Genomic DNA, 21,310 nt, shown 5'->3' on the forward strand with positions numbered 1-21,310 from the left:
CGAACTCTAAAAACTCTCTCTCCTCTTACTTTTTTTCCTCCGGTGTCACTGATAGTTATCAAAGAAACAGAATTTAGCCTGGGTGTAGCGTGGTTAACTTTTTAGGCTTAAAACATTATTTTAACTCCCATTAGACTCATTTAAGACTGACCTAAGACTACAGACAATCCAAAAATATCCATGTGAAACCAGCCCCTGAAGTTATGTGAAATGCTGTTTCTTGATTTTGAAGCGGCTTCACAGAAGTTTATCTACAATAGACACTGGTGATACCACCAATCTTTATAAAGTATAGATCCTGCTGATTGCAGTATGTGTGTCTGTGTGTGGAGATGTGTGTCCTTCCTCCTGTTGCCTATACAACAAAACACCCCTATATTTGGTAAAATCAAACTTCAATCTTCAAGACTTATCAATAAACTCGTTGGTATAAGTCTCCCTGCTGGGGGGTGCAGAGGGGCATGACTCACTGCTTCCCTGCCGTAGTTCTTCAATCATGCTGTCTAGAAGGGGGACACTCTTTAGGAGATGGAGTAGATTTAACTCTGCAGACGGCTGTCTAACACTGCAGCAACACTAATTTAAGCCACAGACTCCCAGAAAGAGATAAGTCACCAATATCTGCTTCAACTAGAAACAGATGCTTGTTATGAGCAAACAGAGAGACATACAATCAATCCATCATTCAATAGATAAGACAGAGAGATCCCCACAACAACAACAACAAAATTGAACCTGTTAAAGTTTTCATTTTTCAGGAGCTGCAAATAATCATTTACATCGAAACCCAAACAATCACATCCTCTTCAACCAACATAAATATTGCATTAAGAGACTGTGAAAGATTCATAAATAGGGCGATATAATTTGAAAATCTAAGACGTGAAAGTCAGGGAGCTGTAGAATAAGTGAGATTCAGACTGTGGTTCTGGGCCATGCAGTTTTGTTAATCATTTGGACTCATGCATGAGTGGAAAACTCTTGCATTACAAGAGGAGACATACCCAGCGCCATTGATGCCAACTCTCCTCTGAGGGAAGTGGTTGCTCAAACAGTCACCAAATATCATGTGCAATGTTGCTGCTTACACATGAACACTCACTTTTCATGCATGTGCACCAGCAACATGTCTCTCACATTGACTTTTATATTTCTCTTTTCTTACTAACTTACTGTAATATATTTGCCTAAAAGCTGTTGTCTCTCATTTTAAAGGTCATGATGGTTTTCACGTTTTAGCCCTTTCTCTACAAATTGTACTTTACATAAATGTGAACCGGTTTCTAAAGAAAATCTTAACTTCTTGATTTCTACCTCTCCAGGCAAGCATTGTCATTTTGATTGGTCGCCAAAATTTGCCAAATTATCTAATATCAGCCAGTCAGTGAGAAGATGCCGACAGAGAGAGAGGATAATGAATAATAACCCTTATCCCTTCAGTAATCCGGTGTAGTTTATCTTAATTTGCATGTGTTTGTTAACCTAAATGAACTGAACCAAACACACCAATGGCAACACAAGATGAGGACACCGGACCGTCCTAAACATGTGGCGAATGCAAAGCAAGCTCAGATAATACCTGCATCTTTTTCTTGTTGGTGGCAACAAAGACATTCAGTTTATGTTGTGGCCAGTTCGTACAGCTGAACATTTAGAGGTAATTATATCCCCCAAACCTCACAAAACATCATCATCACAAAATCATTGGAAACTTTTGGCATTACAAAAACTGCTATTTGGCATCTCAATCACAAGTCTCAGATGTCTGAGCATTCTTGAACTCACCCAGAGGAGATTTTTGCATTAAGACATTAATGTAACTGGCACAAACAAAAGATGACAAAAATGTTGGCTGTGATGGATTACTATCTGGAAAAGGTTTCAAGTGTCTGCAAGTTGATACTAGCAGAGACCACAATGAAATCAATAAAACCAAAGCCTGCCTGGAAAGTACTGTAGTATTGTATGCTTTGGGAAAATGTAGTAGTAGTATTGTAAAGCAGCTTAAACCTAGTGAGTGTGTTTTATAATTTACAAAGAAACAGCCCACGGGCAATTTCATTTGTGAAGTAGAAAATGAAACTTCTACTCCACAAGGTCTCAAGAGAAGAAGAAGATCAATACCATTATAATGTCTGTATGCTACATATAAAACTAGAGACAGCAGGCAATTAGATTAGTGTGTCTTAGCTTACCTTAGCGCAAAGACATTTTTAAACTTTGCTTTTACAGATTAAAAAAAACAAGCTAATGTGTTGATTAGAGGAGTTGTTTTGTTACATAGATTGTTTAACCTGCAAATTTTCTCAGCTTTATGCTAAGCTAGCTACATATATATCCTACAGATAGCAACTTTCTCATCTAACTTCTGGGAAAACAGCAAACATGTGTTACCAAAAATGTTTTGATCAGTTCTTCAAAGTAAAAACTTTTGTTTTCTGTACCAAGGGCAAATTTCCAATTCAGTCTCCATGTGCAGTCGTCTAAAATGAACAAATTAGAAAAGCAGTCTGTGCTTCAGTAGAAAGACCTTCATAGGTGGAAAGTCTACGGCCTGATTGTCCATCATACTGAAGGGAAGGACAAAGGAGACAAAATCTATACATTTCTGTGCAGAAGCAAAAGCCGAGAGTCCACCCTGAATCTTAAGTAAATATTGACCAAGCAGGTGGAGGAGACTGAGGCGCCCCTGAGCTGTCCTGAAGTCCTGAAATATGGATATTTATTTTATATTTATATTTAGTCAGAAATGTTGTTTTCAGGCACACTAAAAGTTCTCATGGCGCATGAGTAAACACAGCCCGATATTCATACAACCTGCAAAATTTGAATTTGAATTTTCTTCATCAACTATGTCACTTAACGTAAGTTTTATGTACAAGGACAGTCAGAGAGATGGAGCTGCTTACAAAGACACAAGGCTGAGCCCACTCTACCCACCTGAGAGAGAACAAGACAGGAGAAAGTAACTGTTGTTGCTGAAGTCAGCGATAGCAAAGACTGGTGTAAACCAGAGGGACACAGATAGGAGTGAGGGGATACCAGGATAAGGTAAGCCGGTGTCAGTTGCAAAGGCAATGAAATGGTGTATGTGCATACTCAGTGCTTTGTGAATGTGTACAACAATCTCCAAGTGTGCGTTTGATTTGTACATGTGTAAAATACTTTCCATTCATTAAGAACAGATTTGTTCTTAATAAATAAACAAATCTGTTCTTAGTATTGTATTTAGCTGCAAGAGCTGGGGAAAAAAGTATCACCTCATCCATGCCTCTCAACTGACTTTTTACTTGTGACTTTTACCACAGTCCTGCCTTGCATGCGATTTGCAAATGTGTGTTCTCACTAAAGAACTTCTGCTGCTACAGGTGACCGACCAAATCAATTATGGTGGAGTGCAGTGGAGCCGCAAATGTCACTGTACTTTTCCTAACTACCCTCAAACAGAAACAGCAACAACTAACCATTACTGGTAAATCTTTAGCATTGCCAACAGCGCAACCTGGGCACCTGTAATTTTAGGCTCTCTAGAAATTGTTCAAACAAGCCAACATTAGCTAACAGCAGCATTGTTACAGCATTTCCTCAGAAATTATTCATCTGTTACTACATGAACACAACATTTTCCACCAAAGTTTGAATGGTTTTGGTCGTTCATATAAGATATAAAAAAGTATAAGTGATTTTCTGTATTTCCATTTTTCTTTGCTTTTCTCTCTGGTTTGGAGTGGCAGGAAATTTTTTCAGTTTACCTATCAGGATTTACTAATATTTGAATCAAGATATAATGACAGTTGTGCAGTTAACTTATATTGTCAATCAAAATACAATCAAACCACACCGAAACCATCCTGATAAAGCGTTTTAGAGTGTCAAACTCTTAAATAATTAAATAATATCTAAAATGTTTTCTTGTATGAACTTAAATAATTGTTTATTTTGTCATGAATATTTACTTTTTTGGAGAAATACATTTTAAGGGCCTTTAAAGAGTGCCAAGAGTCTTTTTAAAACCGCCTCTCCAAAACCAAAAACACAAGAGCAACACTGTAAGAAATGATTAAACAGCATGTTTGTCTGCTTTACGGTAAGCTGTTAGCGTGCGTGGCTAACTAGCACTAGCATTGACTCCAAAGTCAAGAAACATATCTTCTTGTTTTTCTGGGGTTACAGGTTGTTAATGACTGGAACATACAACGTGTGGGAGGAGATATTACCATTTCAGAGTTTAGGCTAACATTAGTGTGGTCTGTCCTGCTCTTTGTTTGGTTTGAGGAAGTATAGCTTGCCAACCTCAACGGTTAATCTGGCTAGAATTAAGAAGCCTGCTTTTTTTTATCTTCTGTGGGCAATCAGACATCTATCGTATCAAAAATGTTTACAAATGTCAACTCATAAATCTACCTCTTTATCATTGCAAACTGCAGCGGCCCCATGTTTTTTAACTTATTTAGGCAAATGGGTAAAGTAGCAAAATATTTCAATATCTATTTTTGGGATTTGTACTTTTCATATGGTTTAAAACTGTGGTTCATTTCATTTTCATTTTCATTAGACACTATAGAAGTGTCGCTGCTGTATTACAAGCACTGATGCAGATGCCATGACTCTTGCAGATGCGAGCTATTAGCCTAATATCCATGAAAAAAGTAAACAAATCATATCATTAAAACAGGCAGATGGATGCATAATTGCATCATAATGCGCATTAATGCTAAAACAGACAAAGTGCTGTAAAAATGTAATAATATTAATTATTGAAACCAAATAAAAACAAACAAAGCTCACAGTAAGAGGAAAAGCTTGCCTCTCCCCTCAGTGTCTTTCTCTTGTACAGTGGCTCAGGTTTCTACATACAGCACGCACACACACACACACACACACACACACACACACACACACACACACACACACACGAGATGCACTCACAGTCTTCAAAACTCTGAGAATGACTTTGTGTGTGTGCAGTTGTGTGTGTGCCCTGCAAGTGAAAGAAAAAGCTTGCTGTGTAAACAGGGGATTATCTTCCCCCCAGGTAACCTTACACCTAGGCTGCTGAAAGACAACTATACACACATGCAAACCCAAAGCACACATGCTCTAATACATATATACAATATGTAGACAACAGAGCAAAATTCACCACACTCCCCGCCTGATGCCAATCATGATCACCTTGAGCATTTTTTCTTGTCTTTTCTCCACATGACCTTCTATTTTGTTGTAGTAAATTAACAAGTTTGCCAAAGATCTTCACGCAACATTAGATCATGAAATCATCACATCATAACAAAGCTGTGAAAATAATCAGGATTGTTATCAGCTCATTAACTGAATCTGTACGATTCTTCTGTTAAGATTCTGGACGCATGTTTTGAGTTGAATCACTTATAAGTTTAGTAATTTGGGTGATAGTTTAATAACCTCAAGTGGATCGCCAGTAGCTATGAATTTCGAGTGTTGTGGATAAATGCAAAACTAATGCATGGGACAAAGACAGTTATCTTTCTGCCTTTAAGCTCTCGCTGCAAAATTGGGCTTTATCAAACAACAAAATCACAAACGGCTTTCTCAACCTTCCCACAATGTCATTAGTATGTGACACCAAAACTGCACACTGCTGTAATTTGTTTACTGGTCAGCAGTTAATTTGATGATGGTCAAAAGAAATGACAAACATGTGAATTGGTTTTCTCAGCAGTTGGAAGGCCACCAAACTATTTAGAGAGCTGCCAACTGTCACGCACTGAGCTTGAGACTCACGCAATTGACACTTTTCACATGCTCTTAGGCTACACACCAATTTTCTCACACAGTGAAAAACAAATGTATAACTGATAATGTTGACTCACAATACGAATCAACTCCACCCAGTTGATGTGACTCCAGCGTCCGCCGTGATAGTAATCAAGTGGACGCGCTCTAGCGCTGTGAGTCACAAACTGTTTTTTGACAGAGTTTTGAGCTGTGAGCTGCACTTTATCAAAGGTGCTGAAGGTAACATTTGTGTGGATTTGTGATGAGATTTATGCCTGATCAGAAGTGTTTTCAGTTAGTTTCAGTTTTTTACCTCCTTGTCTCATCCTAACCAAAAGTTTCTGTGTCTGTCAGACGGTCTGAAGGGGTTACTACCACATCAGCATAGCAGTAACTTTTTAAAAAATAGTATGAATTCTTATTAAATGATGACGTGCTTCTCATAGAATTACGACATTTTATGTGGGACATGTGGGATAGATTTTGAATGTGCACCATACTGCCTCATTAACAAGGCCCGCGACCCCACAGTCACTTACTCTCACACCCTTTACAGTACATAATGTAAATGTCTTACACATGTAACCTCTGATGTAAATATCTTGCATATCACTGCACGAACTGCCATATTGCATATATTCTTTATTTTAAAATATTTTTTATAACTTGTCCATTTCATATATTTATCTTATGTTTATTGTTAAGCACCAAGTCACTAAAGCAAATTCCTTATATGTGTAAACCTACAAGGCAATAATGCTGATTCTGAAAAGGGAAAACAGAGAAACTTGTCACAACTATTCAATTTAAAATACTCCTTCATAATATTATAACTTACCGGCATCTATAAAACATCAATAATTACCTTTTAATAAAGTTATTACCTACAACTTCTAAACCCATTATTAAGATCATTTTAGATGCATCAGAATAAAACCAAACAGTTTTTAAAGAAAATATTTATCTTTAGGTCATTGTGGTAGATTGTTGTGAAACATTCTCCTGTCCATCCAATCCCAAAACGCACATGCACACACATAAACCTTAACATTGAATAATTTTCTTAAAGGATAGAGAGGCTGGTGTTACTTGCCATTGAAAATATCGAGCTCTGCATTGTAGTTAAAAGCAGAGGGGAAAAGGAGTCTGGCTGCCAGCTTGATAAACTAAAAGAAAACAATGCCATAACTCTTCCACAGGCCTCTTCTTTCTCAACCATCCCTTCTCTCTCTTTATTTCTCTTTCTCTTCTTCTCTACGCCTGCGAGAATCCATCAACAAACCTGCCATCCGTCCTAATCTGACACTGACAGCAAACAGGACGCTGAGAGACTTCTCACTACATCTGGCTCTGTTTTCCCCAGTGTCGCAGTTTAATTAATTCAGAAAGCATCATCGGCTGAAGCGTCACTTTCTCTCTCTGTTCCCTCTGTCTAAAGGTGTTTAATGGCGACTTCCAGCACATGTGAAATCATCTGCAACTCTGAAAACTGCACAAAGTAAGGAAATGCACCAATCTTATCAGTCTAAAGATCAAATTCAGGATGTGATTAAGAAGAACATCTCATCCCTGATGAGTGAAAATTGCCCAAATTAATATCAGGTGTCTGGCATGATCACTGATGGGGAATCAATCTGTGCTTGAGGACTTGAACTAAACTTGGGAGCGAATCTTCTCCCATACTGCAGGAAGCAATGGTCCTGATGACCTACAAATCACAAAACAACAAAAAAGATCTTGATGTGTCGATGCTGTTCCCACAAGAATTTAATTTCCCACACCGTTTGCTGGTTTATGTCATGCCTGAAAGCACACTGAACTTTTTTTATGTAGTTTGTTGCTCAGTAGCACTGTGGCCTGACAGTAAGAAGGTCCTGGGTCTGCGTGGAGTTTGCATGTTCTGCGTGGGGTTTCTCCGGTTTCCCCCACCATCGGAAAAGACACCAAACATGTTAGGTAGGTTCTTCAGTCAGTGTTGTTTAACCTAGCACCGCATTTCAATCTGGAGTTGGTCCCTGGGCGCTGTACAGTGGCTGCCCACTGCTCCCGTCAGGGATGGGTTAAATGCAGAGGATGAATTTCGCTATGTGTATGTGACAAATAAAGTAGTGTTATTATATTGAATAAAAAAAAGCTTCTACTGAGGTTTTAAAATTGCAGCATTGAATCATCTTTTTCAGCATTGAATCATATTTTGACATCATCACCCGAAAAGGCCTCAATTTGGCTAAAGTGATTCATCTGATTAAATGAGATAGTCTTTTTTGTTAAAGCCACGTGAGTCCTTTTATACAAGAAATGATTCATTTAGCTTTTTTGTTATACTTGTTGAAATGTTATTTCCATCCCGACAGCAATCAATAAATCAAATTCTCTGACACAAAAATGACAAAAAAAGTTGCTGCAGGACGGCACTGTTCCAAAAAGCTACAGGAAAAAAAGTTCAGTGTGCTCGCAGGCATGGCATGAATCAGCAAATGGGGTGGCAAATTAAATTCTTGTGCAAACAGCATCAACACATCAACATCCAGGGCTCACAGACATGAACAGAGTGTGTTTCATGGCCGCGAACAAACACATTTAACCTTCCCACTCGAAGTTAGGAGAAGACATATGACGCACAAAACCAAACGCAGAGGCTTGACTAATTCTTAGACACACTCTGTAGCCGCCAAATAGATTAACATTAAAGAAATAATTTACCACTTGCAGAAGAACAAGGGCAGCTCAGACATCTGCCACTTACACTCTGACATGCACAAACACACAGATACACAGGCAGAATTTTAGAAATACTAATTCCCAATGCAACCCACCCACATGTATTTATTTATTTATTTATATAAATGATCATTTAAGTTGTTTGTAACTTTAATCTCCCATCCTGAAGGTCAAATGCTTTTTCAAACCTTTTACTGTATTGTTCTTTTTGCATAGAAACAGTTAAAAGTTAGAAAGAGAGAGTAAATATCATAATCAACTTTCTGAAACCCACTGTGTATAATTTCTGTGTAATTCTAGAATAAATACTCATCCTCAGATCATTAAAACCACTAGAATCAATAAGAAGGCATGCTCTTGGTGTTGTTGGTAGTACACCAGCTGCAGCCCTGGTACACCACACAGTCCAACCCGCTCTCACTCCCTAGTTGTCACATATGGGAGCCATGGTCAAGACCCCTTGGCGTCAGTTTGTAACGCAATGGAGTAAGCCCCTTAGCGCCATCGTTCAATGCATTGGGGGAAGCCCTGTAGAGTAATATATGAATGATAAAAACCGTTGTAGGATATAAATAACCAAAAAAAGTCTAAATAAGAAAGTGGTTGGGGTGGACGGGTAAGTCCGAACCAGAACTTTCGCATAGGAGACGGGTGTTTGTTTCCTGTGTGAAACAAAAAGTATTGACTGTTTTTAGTGAAGTTACATAGATTATATAAGATATATAAGTTATGTAAGTAACATTATATAACTATTTTATTATTATTGTTATTATTGCTAACTTGATCGGACGTTGCATATTGATTGTTGCCAACCTGCCCAGCCCTACACGTCCAGAAACAACATAGGGCGTTAACAAGCGAGGGGTTTTGACCAATTGTCTATATGTGACGAGTTGAGAGTGAGAATGTGTTGCACAGACACACACAGCTAAATGAAGAGTTTTTGTCCCCTGTGGTTATCTTGCAGTGGACGTAGCCTTGATGTTTAATGAAAAGCCTCAGCAGAGTGTAATGAAACAATCATCTGTAATCTTGTCATTAACACCAGCCTGCAGACAAAACCTCTGTGCTGCCCTCCACTCCTGTTCCTTAACTACTACTTTCAGCTTTCTCTCAGATCCCACCAGAAGGTACCACTCTCAACTTTCCTCTTACCTACTCTTACCTGGTATTCTCAGCTATGTTTCACTGCAGTCCCAAACTCCCACAGTAAGCCTGGCACAAACAACTTTATTTTATATCAGCAGCATCCTGCCTAGAGAAGCAACATTTCACTCAGAGATACGTGAAGGAAATGGCCATTTATAGCAAATTGTTATAGTCAAGAGCTAGATTTAGGAGGAAATGGCTCTGCTCTTTGAGGAAGTGTGAGGAAGTGTGTTCCACTGCTCTCATACACCAATGTTACATTTCAAATTCGGCTTGAAGGAAAAAAATACCAATAAGTATTTGTCCAGCTGGACAGTTGTCCTGGTTTAACATAAACAAATCTATCAGGATCCACCCACCTATTTTTATGCACATTTCCTATTAGTGCATAACAAAATGTGAAATGTGCTGAAGTGGAAAACTTCAGCCATTGTTGAACCAAAATATGATAAAGTGCAATGACAAAGCAGACTTAGAGAATAAATCCTGACATATATACATGTGACTTAAACATCACATCACCTTTTTACAACATCATCTCATTGTGTCTTCTTCCTCCGCAGTGGTTTAATGGCACTGGACGGCAGAATTAAGGCCACAAGCTGTTTATCTCAAGTCACCCACTCCTAATATTTGCATAACGGTAGCCGATGGAAATCTGCATTATTTAGCATTATCTTTTCTTTTCGCTAGGCTTCCATGGATCCTAATTCAAACTAACTTCAGCCTTTTCTCACTGAGGTACACCATGTGTGTGCCGGTACCTTCAGTTTCAGCCTCTTTATTGCTCTTGCTTTTTTAAAACAAATTCCTAAGTTTGAACTTCGCAATATGAGTCAGGTGAGGGGAGAAAGAGAAAGCTGAACCAACCGTGCATACTCACAAAATTTGTCTTCAAATATATTTCCCCAAACTTTCACCCTTCATTCCTGGTGTTTGCATAATGCAAGTGCCACCATTAAAGTTTAAAAAAAGTCAAAATGAAGCTTTCATAAGCACAGAAGGAACACACGGCAGGAGCAGACATAATACTTTTATACCGATTAAGCAGCAATATCAGAATATAAATTGCTGGCTGTCATCCAGAAATTGGATTGTGTCTTAACCTCTCTTGTGCCCAATGTTCTTGCACCAAGGTGTAAATGACTTTCTGCTAATAGGACATGGCTTCAGACACAAGAAAAATCTCACCGTGGCCGTTAGCGACAGTGTTTAGCAGAAGACAAAAGAATAAATTGCTGATGGCATCTTTAATAGACTCCTTTGTTGAGATGTCAAACTTGGTTGAAGATTGTTGAGATAAGCTGTTGCACGGCTTCATTTCTCAACTTTCAAACTCATGTCAAACTCATATTCTTTCCTCTCTTGTAAACTTTGCAGGCCCCGACTGAACAGTGGATCAGTTAAGGTCACAGATAAGGAACAGCACTGCCGGTGTGCACTGGAAGCACTTACACTTTCTTTCTGGTGTCTTATCTCAACCTTACCTTAATGCTTTCACTGAGCATTACGCTTTTTTATTTTTATTTTTTTTTACAAAAGCTCATTTTCTCTGTCTGGAACAAACTCTCTCATATAACATTTACATTTTACAGAATCGCACCTGTCTGATGGCCTGCAGCAACTTGCCGTAGGAGTAGACAATCACGCCAAATGGCAAGACCAGGCAGAAGATGAACAGGCTGATGATGTAGGAGATATTGTTTGGCGTCTGGGTCTTCCAGTCGACTGAGCAGGTGGTGCCAGGACCCTCTGGCCCGTATCTGCTCCAGCCCAGCAGTGGAGGTACAGTCCAGGCCACAGAGTAGAGCCAGGAGAAGCAGATCCCCCCCAGCGCCGGGCGGTAGTCTCTGCCGTCAGCTATTGTGGGCGCAATCATGGTGCAGTAACGTTCGTAGGACAGAACGGCGAGGGAAATTAGGGAGACGATGCCTGCGGATGGGGAAGTACAGAATAAATGGTCAGTAGGTGTGTAACAAAATGGGGCAAGGAGCTGAATAATGAACCACAGTATCGACTACATCTTATCAATAATTGGGATTTTAGGAGTCAGAGCAGAGCTGAAACCCAAGATAATGAGCATTTAGACACAGAGTGGAATAAGTCTTGCAGAGGCAGACGGCAGGACAGCAGGACAGCAGCGTAAGGTCTTCTTCTACACATTAAGTCCTTATTCGTTGAATGCGTTCTATGGCAGGAAATAGCTGCTCAAGTGACTAAGTTTTAAATCAGAGCTAATCAACACATACGATCTAAAGTGCTTGTTCAGGGGCACTTTAGCTCCATTACACTGAGTCTTCCAGGGACAGAGAGGTTGATTATAGACAATCACAGCTACTCTACGCATAATTAAGGTTTCTGATTGGCTGACCTCTTGCATATTTGGTGCGGACAGGGGGCTGGTGTCGTGGGCGCACGGGAGCAACAGCAAGTGAGACTCTTGAGAATAATTGATTTTGTGTTTGTGTGTGTTTGTGTATGTGCAGGTGGATGAATTGGGAGTAAGAGCTCTCTCTGTTCATTACTGAAGCACTCTGGTTAGATAAAGCACATGGACTCCACAGGTCAAACAGGTATTAACATACGGTCTTAAATAATAAAAGATTAAATAACATGGGATGTTTTATTTTCATGTATATCCATGATATGCTACTTAAAACTGAGTTATAAAGGAACATTTAAAAAAATAAGATATACAAGTCAATTAATGTCCATATGAGTAGAATTTTTATTTAATAATAGTAGACCATTTGAGGGGGGATGAAATGCTCAAATGATACTCTGTGCTTTGTGTCATAGTGGGGCTTTGGTTGACAAGGTAATGGCTGCAGCCTGTGGGAAGGTGGGGTTGGACGGTCCAGCCCAGCCCAGCCCCCAGTACCATTTTAGATTTCAACGTCAATATTTTTCAGATTTGGAAGAAGGAAGCAGCTCCTGCGTGTGGAAGGAATGAATGGTGTAAAAGTCAGCACTACGTTGGTTATTTTGCTTGTTAGAATAATCTAAAAGCCTAATTCAAATCTCTTTATGAGTCAGACAAGTTTTACTGCACTGAAATGTTGTAGTAAGCTGTAGAACATTTAAACATCATGTGGTACCCTACTTGATGTTAGTTAACTAGGTAGGCTACACATTAAGAAACGTTATGTCAGTTGCAAAAAGACTTCAGATCACGATCCATAGTGAACATCGTACATTCATTCTTCCCAATTTACAGTGTATCTCTTTCTACTGATGGTGTACCAGTACAGTACACATTACATGCATGTAAGTTACAAGGGAACAAGGTATGAGGTTAAGAAAAATGAAAGTAACAATCAGGGAATAATCATATACTGTTGGTTTTCTGTTATTACATGGTAGGCTGCAGTGTGACCATTACTGAGCAACAAAGCTAGAAGGGGGGTAATGAGTTCTATGTAGCATTTTATCTGCTGTCTGCTGTGATTTATTTCAATTGCACAGTATTTTAATATGATACAACTAGGATCATTGCATAACTTTCAACCTCAGTTAACGTTACATCTTTTCGGTAAACAATCAATTTGCATCCAAGCCAGTGCAGACCTAATGCCAAAACCACAGTCAAGCATCTCTATAGAGTCATTAAAAACAGCTCCATGGAAGTCTCGGCCCCTCTTATGATCTGTACACGGATCTCAAGGGTCAGGTTCATAGAAGAAAGACTCCTGTTAGTTAAAAAGACTTACAGTAAATTCTCTTTAAAATCCTCCAAAAGCCAGAACATTTTCTTAAGTCAAAGTAGAAACACCACAGTTGAAATATTTTGTAACAAGTAAAAGTTCAATGTTTTATAGGTGAAAAGCACAAAGGTATTAGCATCAACAACAGATGCTGACAGATCACATGGAAAATGTAAGCCAAGAGTGTGTAACACTGTCACTGTTTCTCCACCACAGCCCATTATAAACAACACATTAGATAAAGTTTATACAAACATTGACACGGGAAACATATTCATTCTCTCTGTGATTATGGACCCTCGCCAAAACTTTCCACCAGCAATAATATCTGGCCCACGGTCAGATTATGGTGCTTTGATAGTAGCAAAAAATATAAATAAATAAATACTTTGATAGTGGTGCTGAAATAGATCTCAATCAGGACAGCAACAGTTACTTACATAATCACTTCCTCTTTAGTGGTTTTGCCTTCAAAATAAAAGAGCAAGAAGCTTGTTTACTGTAATGCAGTTGAAGTGAGCTTTTACTTTGAAAAATTCTGAATGACATTAAAAGAGTCTTTAGCCTGCTTGACAAACCTCTGAAAGAGCCGTCAGAAAACGCGATTCCCCTAAATGACCTCTGCCTGGAGATACTGGGGAAATGATAAAGAATGTGTAGATTGATGGATGTGGATGAAACACCGAAACACAAACAGTGTTCACAAACAAATATTCGCTGCAGAATCCAATTGTTGAAGAGAGAAAAAAAATACCCATCCCAAGGTGGGATTGAACTCACAACCCAAAGAGAGCAAGCCCTGCACTTCACTGACTGAGCTAATCAAACACCATGTTAGTGGAAGTTGTCATATTCTCATCAACCATCTAATGGTTGAAAATATTGCTCCAATCCAAAACTTATTTGCAGACCCCTGCGGTATATTATTACTACTTCTTCTTCTACTTACGTATGTACGTATTCAATATAGTGAGTGTCTGCACTGCCTGAATTGCCTCAAATGCTTTGATGAAACGTGCTCTCTAGCGCTATTTGTCTGTTTTCAGCTACTGTAGAAACATGACGATGCAACATGGCAACCTCCATGGAAGGGGTTGCCCGCGGTTACGGAGATATAAATGGCTCATTCTAAGGTAATAAAAACATAACAGTTTATTATATAAGGTCTTTATACACCACTGAAAAAATAGTTATGGATCTTATATTGCATTTCTCTCAATAGATCCTCAGAAATATTACACACTGAACTTTTAAGTACAATACTTCTGCAATGTAGATACTTTCCATCACCTTTTATAGAAAATTTTGTCACAACACTGTCTCCATTTTTTGTTCGTTGTTTCAGATTGACTAAATGACAATGATATGATAAAATGTGAACCTTTAAATTAAATCAGTAACAAGTTCATCCTCATATTTAGCTGTTATTTCATTGACACGTTTACATTACAAATGTGTTTTATGCAGGCACAACAATTCCTGAATATGGACCTGCAAGACAACCGGATGGGGCAGCAGTCCACTTGGGAAGAAAGTCAAATAGATATGATGATTGAAACCAAAAAAATGAACTAAAAGCAGCAGGGTTGTTCTGTAGCTTTTTCTGTACTAAAATAACAGTTGCAAGAAACAAGGTTGAAGAAAGTCAAATAGATATGATGATTGAAACCAAAAAAATGAACTAAAAGCAGCTGAAATGCTCTGTAGAGCTGAGTGGAACTGCAGACACTGGTGATAATTCTCACTCTGACCGACACCTTTAACATCCGATTGTAATATTCAAAAAAGTATTAGTGCAGCTTTAATGTTTTATTTTCTTATAATGTTTTTATAAACTTAAAATTACAAGCTTTGTCTTCTTGGGATTATGTAACTAATGTCATTATAAGAAGTCTCTTGGGAAACCAAAAATTACAATCATTGTTTTCCCATGATTGAGTAATAGCATACAATCATCAGACCAATTGCTTTGTGCCTAATCTACTATTTATGACTAAAGGCACACTGTGAATCACCTGCAACAGTATTACAAGGATGCGAAAACGAAATCTGTGTTGAAAGTACAAACTGATTACATAATCACACACAAATAAACCTCTCCAGCAGACTTGAGTTTGTTTTTTTTTTTCGAAAATATGAATTGTCTTGCCTCAGCAACAGGGTGACTTCTCTCCTAACAGCTCCCATTTTTTCCATTTCCTGTAATGATTGCACAGTCTTTACTCGGGGAACGTATCAGTCCCTGATGTTGGCTTTGATTCAAACATGGCCCACTTTGATTCTCCACCATGCATTTTAATGGCTTTTTCACCTGAGGCCTGATTCTTCCTCACCCAACTCTGGAGTGGTGTGGAATAGATTTATGGTAAAATTAATGACCCAATGTCCTAGGCCTGAGTCAGCACAGCAGCTAATCATCTTTCATTGTCTCTTGCTTTTGCGCTTTTTCTCCACTCTCTTCTTCCATCTATTTTCCTTTGTCTCTCTCTCTTTCTGTCTTTTTCAATATGTATTACCCTCTCTTGCTCGTTATCCCTGTCTCAGTCTTTGTTTACCTCTCTTCTTCTTCTTCTTTCTTGTTTCAGATCCAACTGATGGCAAAGCAAAAACTTCCTTGATCTAAAGTCTGAAAGATAATCAGTTTACAGAGAGAAGCAATTGGAGTCACACTGGAGAAGCAGGAACTCGAGAATGTTCAGAATTTTTTCTTGAAAACTGAATATCAAAATAGTTACCAATCATTTTTCTGTCAATCTACTAATCACTTAATCGTTTTAGCTCTACAAAGTAATTGAATTCCAAGTGTGACTAAAACTGACACTAAGGATCCTCTGAATAAGTCTAAATGAAAAAATGAAAAAATCATCCATATTCATGTTGTACGGAAAACAGTGTCCTGTGTCACTAATACACAAAATAGTTCAGCTATAGCTCCAAAATAAGGTTGGGGAGACATCTTATAATCAACCTGCTACTATGAAGCAGTATGAACACATTGTCTGATTGAGCCCACAAGAGACCAGGTTACTAGGAGAAATCAGTGCTTCCTGCTTCTCTTACCACCAGTTTAAAAAGTGCACAATAACCCCAAAGACCTACACTAATACCTCTGTCTTTCTTTCAGATATATCCCAACTTTTAATTTCACATGTCCTGCACCTGTTGCTCCAGACAGCATTATGATGGTGGACTGCTGGAAGGCGATAGCGGAGAGAGATAGAAAAAGAAAGACAACAAAAATCAAAAAGACAGAGTAGGAAAGAAAGAGAAAAAGAGAAATAAAAGACTTCTTTGTGATTTCATGTGGAATATCTTATTTGAGCTGCAGTGACCTGATGAGGCTTGATTATAAGATTCCTAACAGCCCCTGACTGCACAGTACATGTTGTCTGAGTAATTGCAGTGGGGCGGACAATGCCTCATTAGTGAATTACCAAACGAACTGGATTCTACCTTGCTGGCAGAAGATGAAACGAGATGTCTCAGTTCTGTTTTCACGTCGGTCCTGCCAACCTGAGTAGATCCATTTCAATTTTGTGGGGTCTGTAAGTGACCGTGTATATATACAGAGAAATTAATATTTCTGGTGAGATAGTGGGAAGTGTTGGAGGTAACAAATTACATGTACTTCTGTTGCTGGAGTTTCATTTTGTCTTAAATCCTTTCTCTTGCCTGCTGAATGCAGTACGCTAAAGTTAGTCGGGTGGCATTAAAAGTGTGATTGTTTCGACAGATTGTGTTCAAATGTTCCTCAAAAGTAAGTCGCTTTGGATAAAACTGTATAAGTTAATGTAAATGCTGCTTTTCAGTCCTTTCTGTGGAGTTTCAATCAGCACAATCAGACCTGTAGCAGCTAGAAAGAAAACCTGATGAAATGAATCATCATTTTTACATGTTTACTCCATTCATCTACTTTATGATGCTCATCCTGATCCAGGTCACGTTCATTTAATTAACTGTATCGTTAGACATTGGTATTATATACTGCAGGGAAGTACTGGAAACATTTGATATATAATGATAAATAATTCCAGGCCATCATCCAACTTTTGACAGTATTATTGTGAAATTTTTTACTCTATGTGGTATTAACAAATCTTAAATTAAACTTGGTGAACCCTGAAAGGGTTGTTACAGTTTTCCACATAAGTATAGACTGATGTAGTGCACTTCAGCACGGTTGGAATCATGAAGGAGTCCAGGGTCATTAGTGTATTTGTTTTTGCATAAAGGTCATACAGTTATCAAATGGCCTCCCAATGAACAAGAGACATTTATTTTGTATGCTTTACTGTTTGTCTCATTTGTGCACTTATGAACAAATATATCAACAAAGGAATACTGGGAAGCCACTTGCATGCAAAACAGTTGTTCATCTACTGCACAGATTTAATGCTCACAACACAAAGATACCGTAGAAAAATATGGAGGAAATGTTATTCAAGCTAAATCTCCTCCTCAGGCCGCAATTCTTTCCAGTTAAAACACAAACTTGTTTGAACTCTGCAGAGTTCAAATCTACTACTAATGTATAAGGATTTTATGTTTTCTCTGTTCCCACTTGCACTGAAGGTGATACTTTTTCCATTCTTCAGTTGTTCAGGGCTCTAACTAATATTTTCATTATCGACTAATCTGCAGAATATAATCTCTACAAACAGATTAAACTTTAAATATACAAAACACCAATCAATGACCTCTTGAAATTGCTTGTTTGTTCGGAACAATAATCCAATTGTCTGGTTTTAATGATAAAAGAGAGAAGCAGAAAACATTTCTGGTGCAGTTTTTCTGCTTGGAAATTAATTGTTGATTAACTTTTTTTTATGGACCAATTAATTCACTAATAATTTCAGCTTTAATTATTACTATTGCTTATTTCTGACTAACACTTACACCTGTACACTAGTTTTACCATTTCTTATAAAATGCAATATGAAATATCTTTTAGTTTCTTTCTGGACTTTTTCAAACTGGCCCGAATTTCTTCTTGTTTTTCCACTATCTGATCAATTCTCACCAATCTGTCATCAATCATTCACTACTCACATAAATATTTGATGACAGGCGGCCCATCTCTGCACTCCAGTAGTTTTAGAGAGCAAATGACCAGTCCTTATATAGGTATTTTTCAACAGTGAGCCTGTGGACCTCTCACGTACACTTTCAGTGCTATTGGTTATTACTTGTTTATTTTACAGCCGCTTCTGAACATGGACCACTGGGAAACACTGTGCAAAATGAATCATAAAAAGTTGTAAGGTCATTGATACACTGCAAATTAGACATGAATTTTGCATGTCTCATTAGACATTAGGTAATCAGTCAGTGTGTTTTAAGATGGGATTGTATTAGAACACTGCTGACCCTGTCAGTAACTGATCATTTTGTTACTGAAGGATTTCGTCAGGATCCATCAATTTAATGGGGGAAAAAAATTGAAAACAGAGTCCAGGTTGAAAATGATGTGAGGAGAGCAGGCAGCTTACTGCATCTAGAGAAAACAACTGATTTAAGAGCAACAACACCTCACTGCACCTTTCTGCAAGTCAAGACTCCAGAGAGAAAACAACAGATTTAAGAGCAACACCATACTGCACCTTAGAGTATTTCATGTCCAGACTCCAAAGAGAAAACAGATTTAAGACCACAACACCATACTGCACCTCACTCTAGGTGAAGAGGTGAGTAAAGGAGAAGGGAGTTCAGTCTATTAACAAATTGATTATTCACTTATATTTGCACTCTATAACATATTCCCTTAAGTTAAAAAAAGAAGCGTCTAAATTGAGTGAAAGCATGAAAACGCTGACAAGCACAGCAGGAACACAACCAATTATGATCTCACTCTGGTTTACGCTCCAGTGGCTAGATCCTAGTTTCTCAGCAGACATTAATCAATCCGTGACAGTGATCAGAGTCCTGAGAGGTCACAGGTTTGAACCCAGCACTGTTGAAGAGCTCTGACAACAGTACTGTGTGCAGAAAAAACACCAGACACAACCTCTAAGTATCTAGATAAGAGCCTTACAAGAGCAGATGTATTATGTAATATGATCAGAAATGCTTTTTCCATGTTTTATCATTTTTTTAGTGTTCATCTCTTCTGCCCTCTTTCCCCAAAATGTAAAGTTACCTCTGGGACAAAGTATGACTCATGACGCATTACCATATTATATTATATGTCCCTGGAGGATATTCAGTTAGCACAGTTGAACATAATCAGCGGTGAACGGCACATTACCTTCACCAATTAATAGGATTTTAATTGAAATTAACTGCAGAATGAAATTGGTTAACAGGATTCTAATCATGTTGTTAGTGTTTTGAGTGCATTTTATGTTGCCTGTTGCTGCAGGCAATGGGATAATTTTCTTCATGTGCTTGAAAGCTGCCACAGCAAGAAACAATACATAAATACAGTAGGCTATGTTGCAGCAGAGCAAATCAATGGATAATGTGTTTGATGTACAGAGTGCTCACATTTTAGAGATTATATTTTAGAGTAAAAATATTCAGTAATGAAGCCAATATCTGAAATTAAACACATACATTCACTGTCTGTCAGGCAAAATTAATAGGTCTCTCATTCAACTAGAGGTAAAAGGACAGGAACAAATAAAATTCCATTTAAAGTTGTAACTCTCCAAATAACCTTTTTTTTTGGTCGTTACATCTCCAGTTACACATGCCAAAGAAAATGAAAACTGCTCCTTACCTAAACATGAGTTAACGAACCCATACCAAACGCACCCGGAGCGCCCGATCAGCCACCGCCCCTGGGTGCTGGCCGCGAAGCTGAACGGGGTGCCCAGCACGCACACCAGCAGGTCGCTCAGAGAGATGCTCACCAGCAGGAGGTTCATGGGCGTGCGCAGAGCCCGGTACCGGCAGAACAGAGCGAGCACCAGGAAGTTACTGAGGAACCCGATGGTGCCGATGAAGCCGAGGCACACCGCTACAACCAGGTTACCCGTCGGGCTTAGGGTAAGTGGAGGGAGAGGACCGGACACCTCTTCGAACGCGTCCGTAGCCGCCGTACCGCCGGCTCCTTCACCGGAACAGTGCGCACAGCTCAGGCTCACGTTGCAAACGATCATACCGGGCTGATCCGCTAAGTTTGGACCAGCCAGAACTTTGCACCGCGGGACGGAACCATCCGGTCTCGCTGCTGTTCGCTCGGTCAACCCATCAGGAGAAGCGAAAGCGCACGGGGGAGTCCTCTGCCGCACTGTGCGCGCATGGGGAAGCTTTTAATAAGGAAAGAAGAACTATGTAAACGCTCGGTTATCCCGTCCAAGAGAGCTGTTTGCTGTTAGTGAGGATTCAGTGAACAGATACATGTGTCATGTTAGATCCGCCGTGCGCTCCGAGTCCGGAGAGGCGCGATCAATTGCACCGGTTCACCGTTAAGTGCGCCTGAGCTTTTATCACCAAGCGCCTTTTAACGCGCCGTGGGAGCGAAACCTCCAATGTGACGCTGGGATGTTGTTTGAGTGCGCGTGTGTGTGTGTGTGTGTGTGTGTGTGTGTGCGTGTGCGTGTGTGCACGTGTAATATTCTCAAACCACCATCAGACCCGCACCATCACTGAAAAATAACAATACTTGTGTGGGGACAAAGCAAACTGCTTTCAAAGCTGCATGGGCATGTACAGATCAAGACTCCACTTCTCTCATATTCATATAAACTAATCAATCAAAACACTGCCGCTGTTCTACTGAAGGTGCCTTTAACTACAGTTTTTCTAAGTCGCTTTGGTGCATTTCTCAGATCAGAATTGAAATTCTCAAAACTAATTGTTCCACCTCCACATCATCTCATCACTTGTGTACATCATAAAAGCACTTTGTCATTGTTTTGAACAAATTGCAAATGACTTGACACACTGATGCAAATGATTATGTACAATTGTCTGCTGTTTCCTACATTATCAATTGCTTATGTCCTGCTGATCACAATGAATTATACCAGTCTCTG

General features: G+C 39.0%; 1 protein-coding gene across 1 annotated transcript in view; it reads right to left on the reverse strand.

Moving 5' to 3' along the window:
• The window catches only part of tmtopsb (teleost multiple tissue opsin b), a 35,607-nt gene extending 15,176 nt beyond the window's left edge, over nt 1-20,431 (reverse strand). The window contains exons 1-2 of the mRNA XM_046052844.1: nt 20,050-20,431; nt 11,231-11,559 (exon numbers count right to left, since the gene is read on the reverse strand). Coding sequence (XP_045908800.1) covers nt 11,231-11,559; nt 20,050-20,431 — 711 coding nt within the window. The remainder of the gene's footprint in view (nt 1-11,230; nt 11,560-20,049) is intronic.
• Nucleotides 20,432-21,310: the final 879 nt, after the last annotated feature.

The sequence above is a fragment of the Micropterus dolomieu genome, linkage group LG01 (genome assembly GCF_021292245.1).
Source record: "Micropterus dolomieu isolate WLL.071019.BEF.003 ecotype Adirondacks linkage group LG01, ASM2129224v1, whole genome shotgun sequence".
Classification (NCBI taxonomy): domain Eukaryota; kingdom Metazoa; phylum Chordata; class Actinopteri; order Centrarchiformes; family Centrarchidae; genus Micropterus; species Micropterus dolomieu.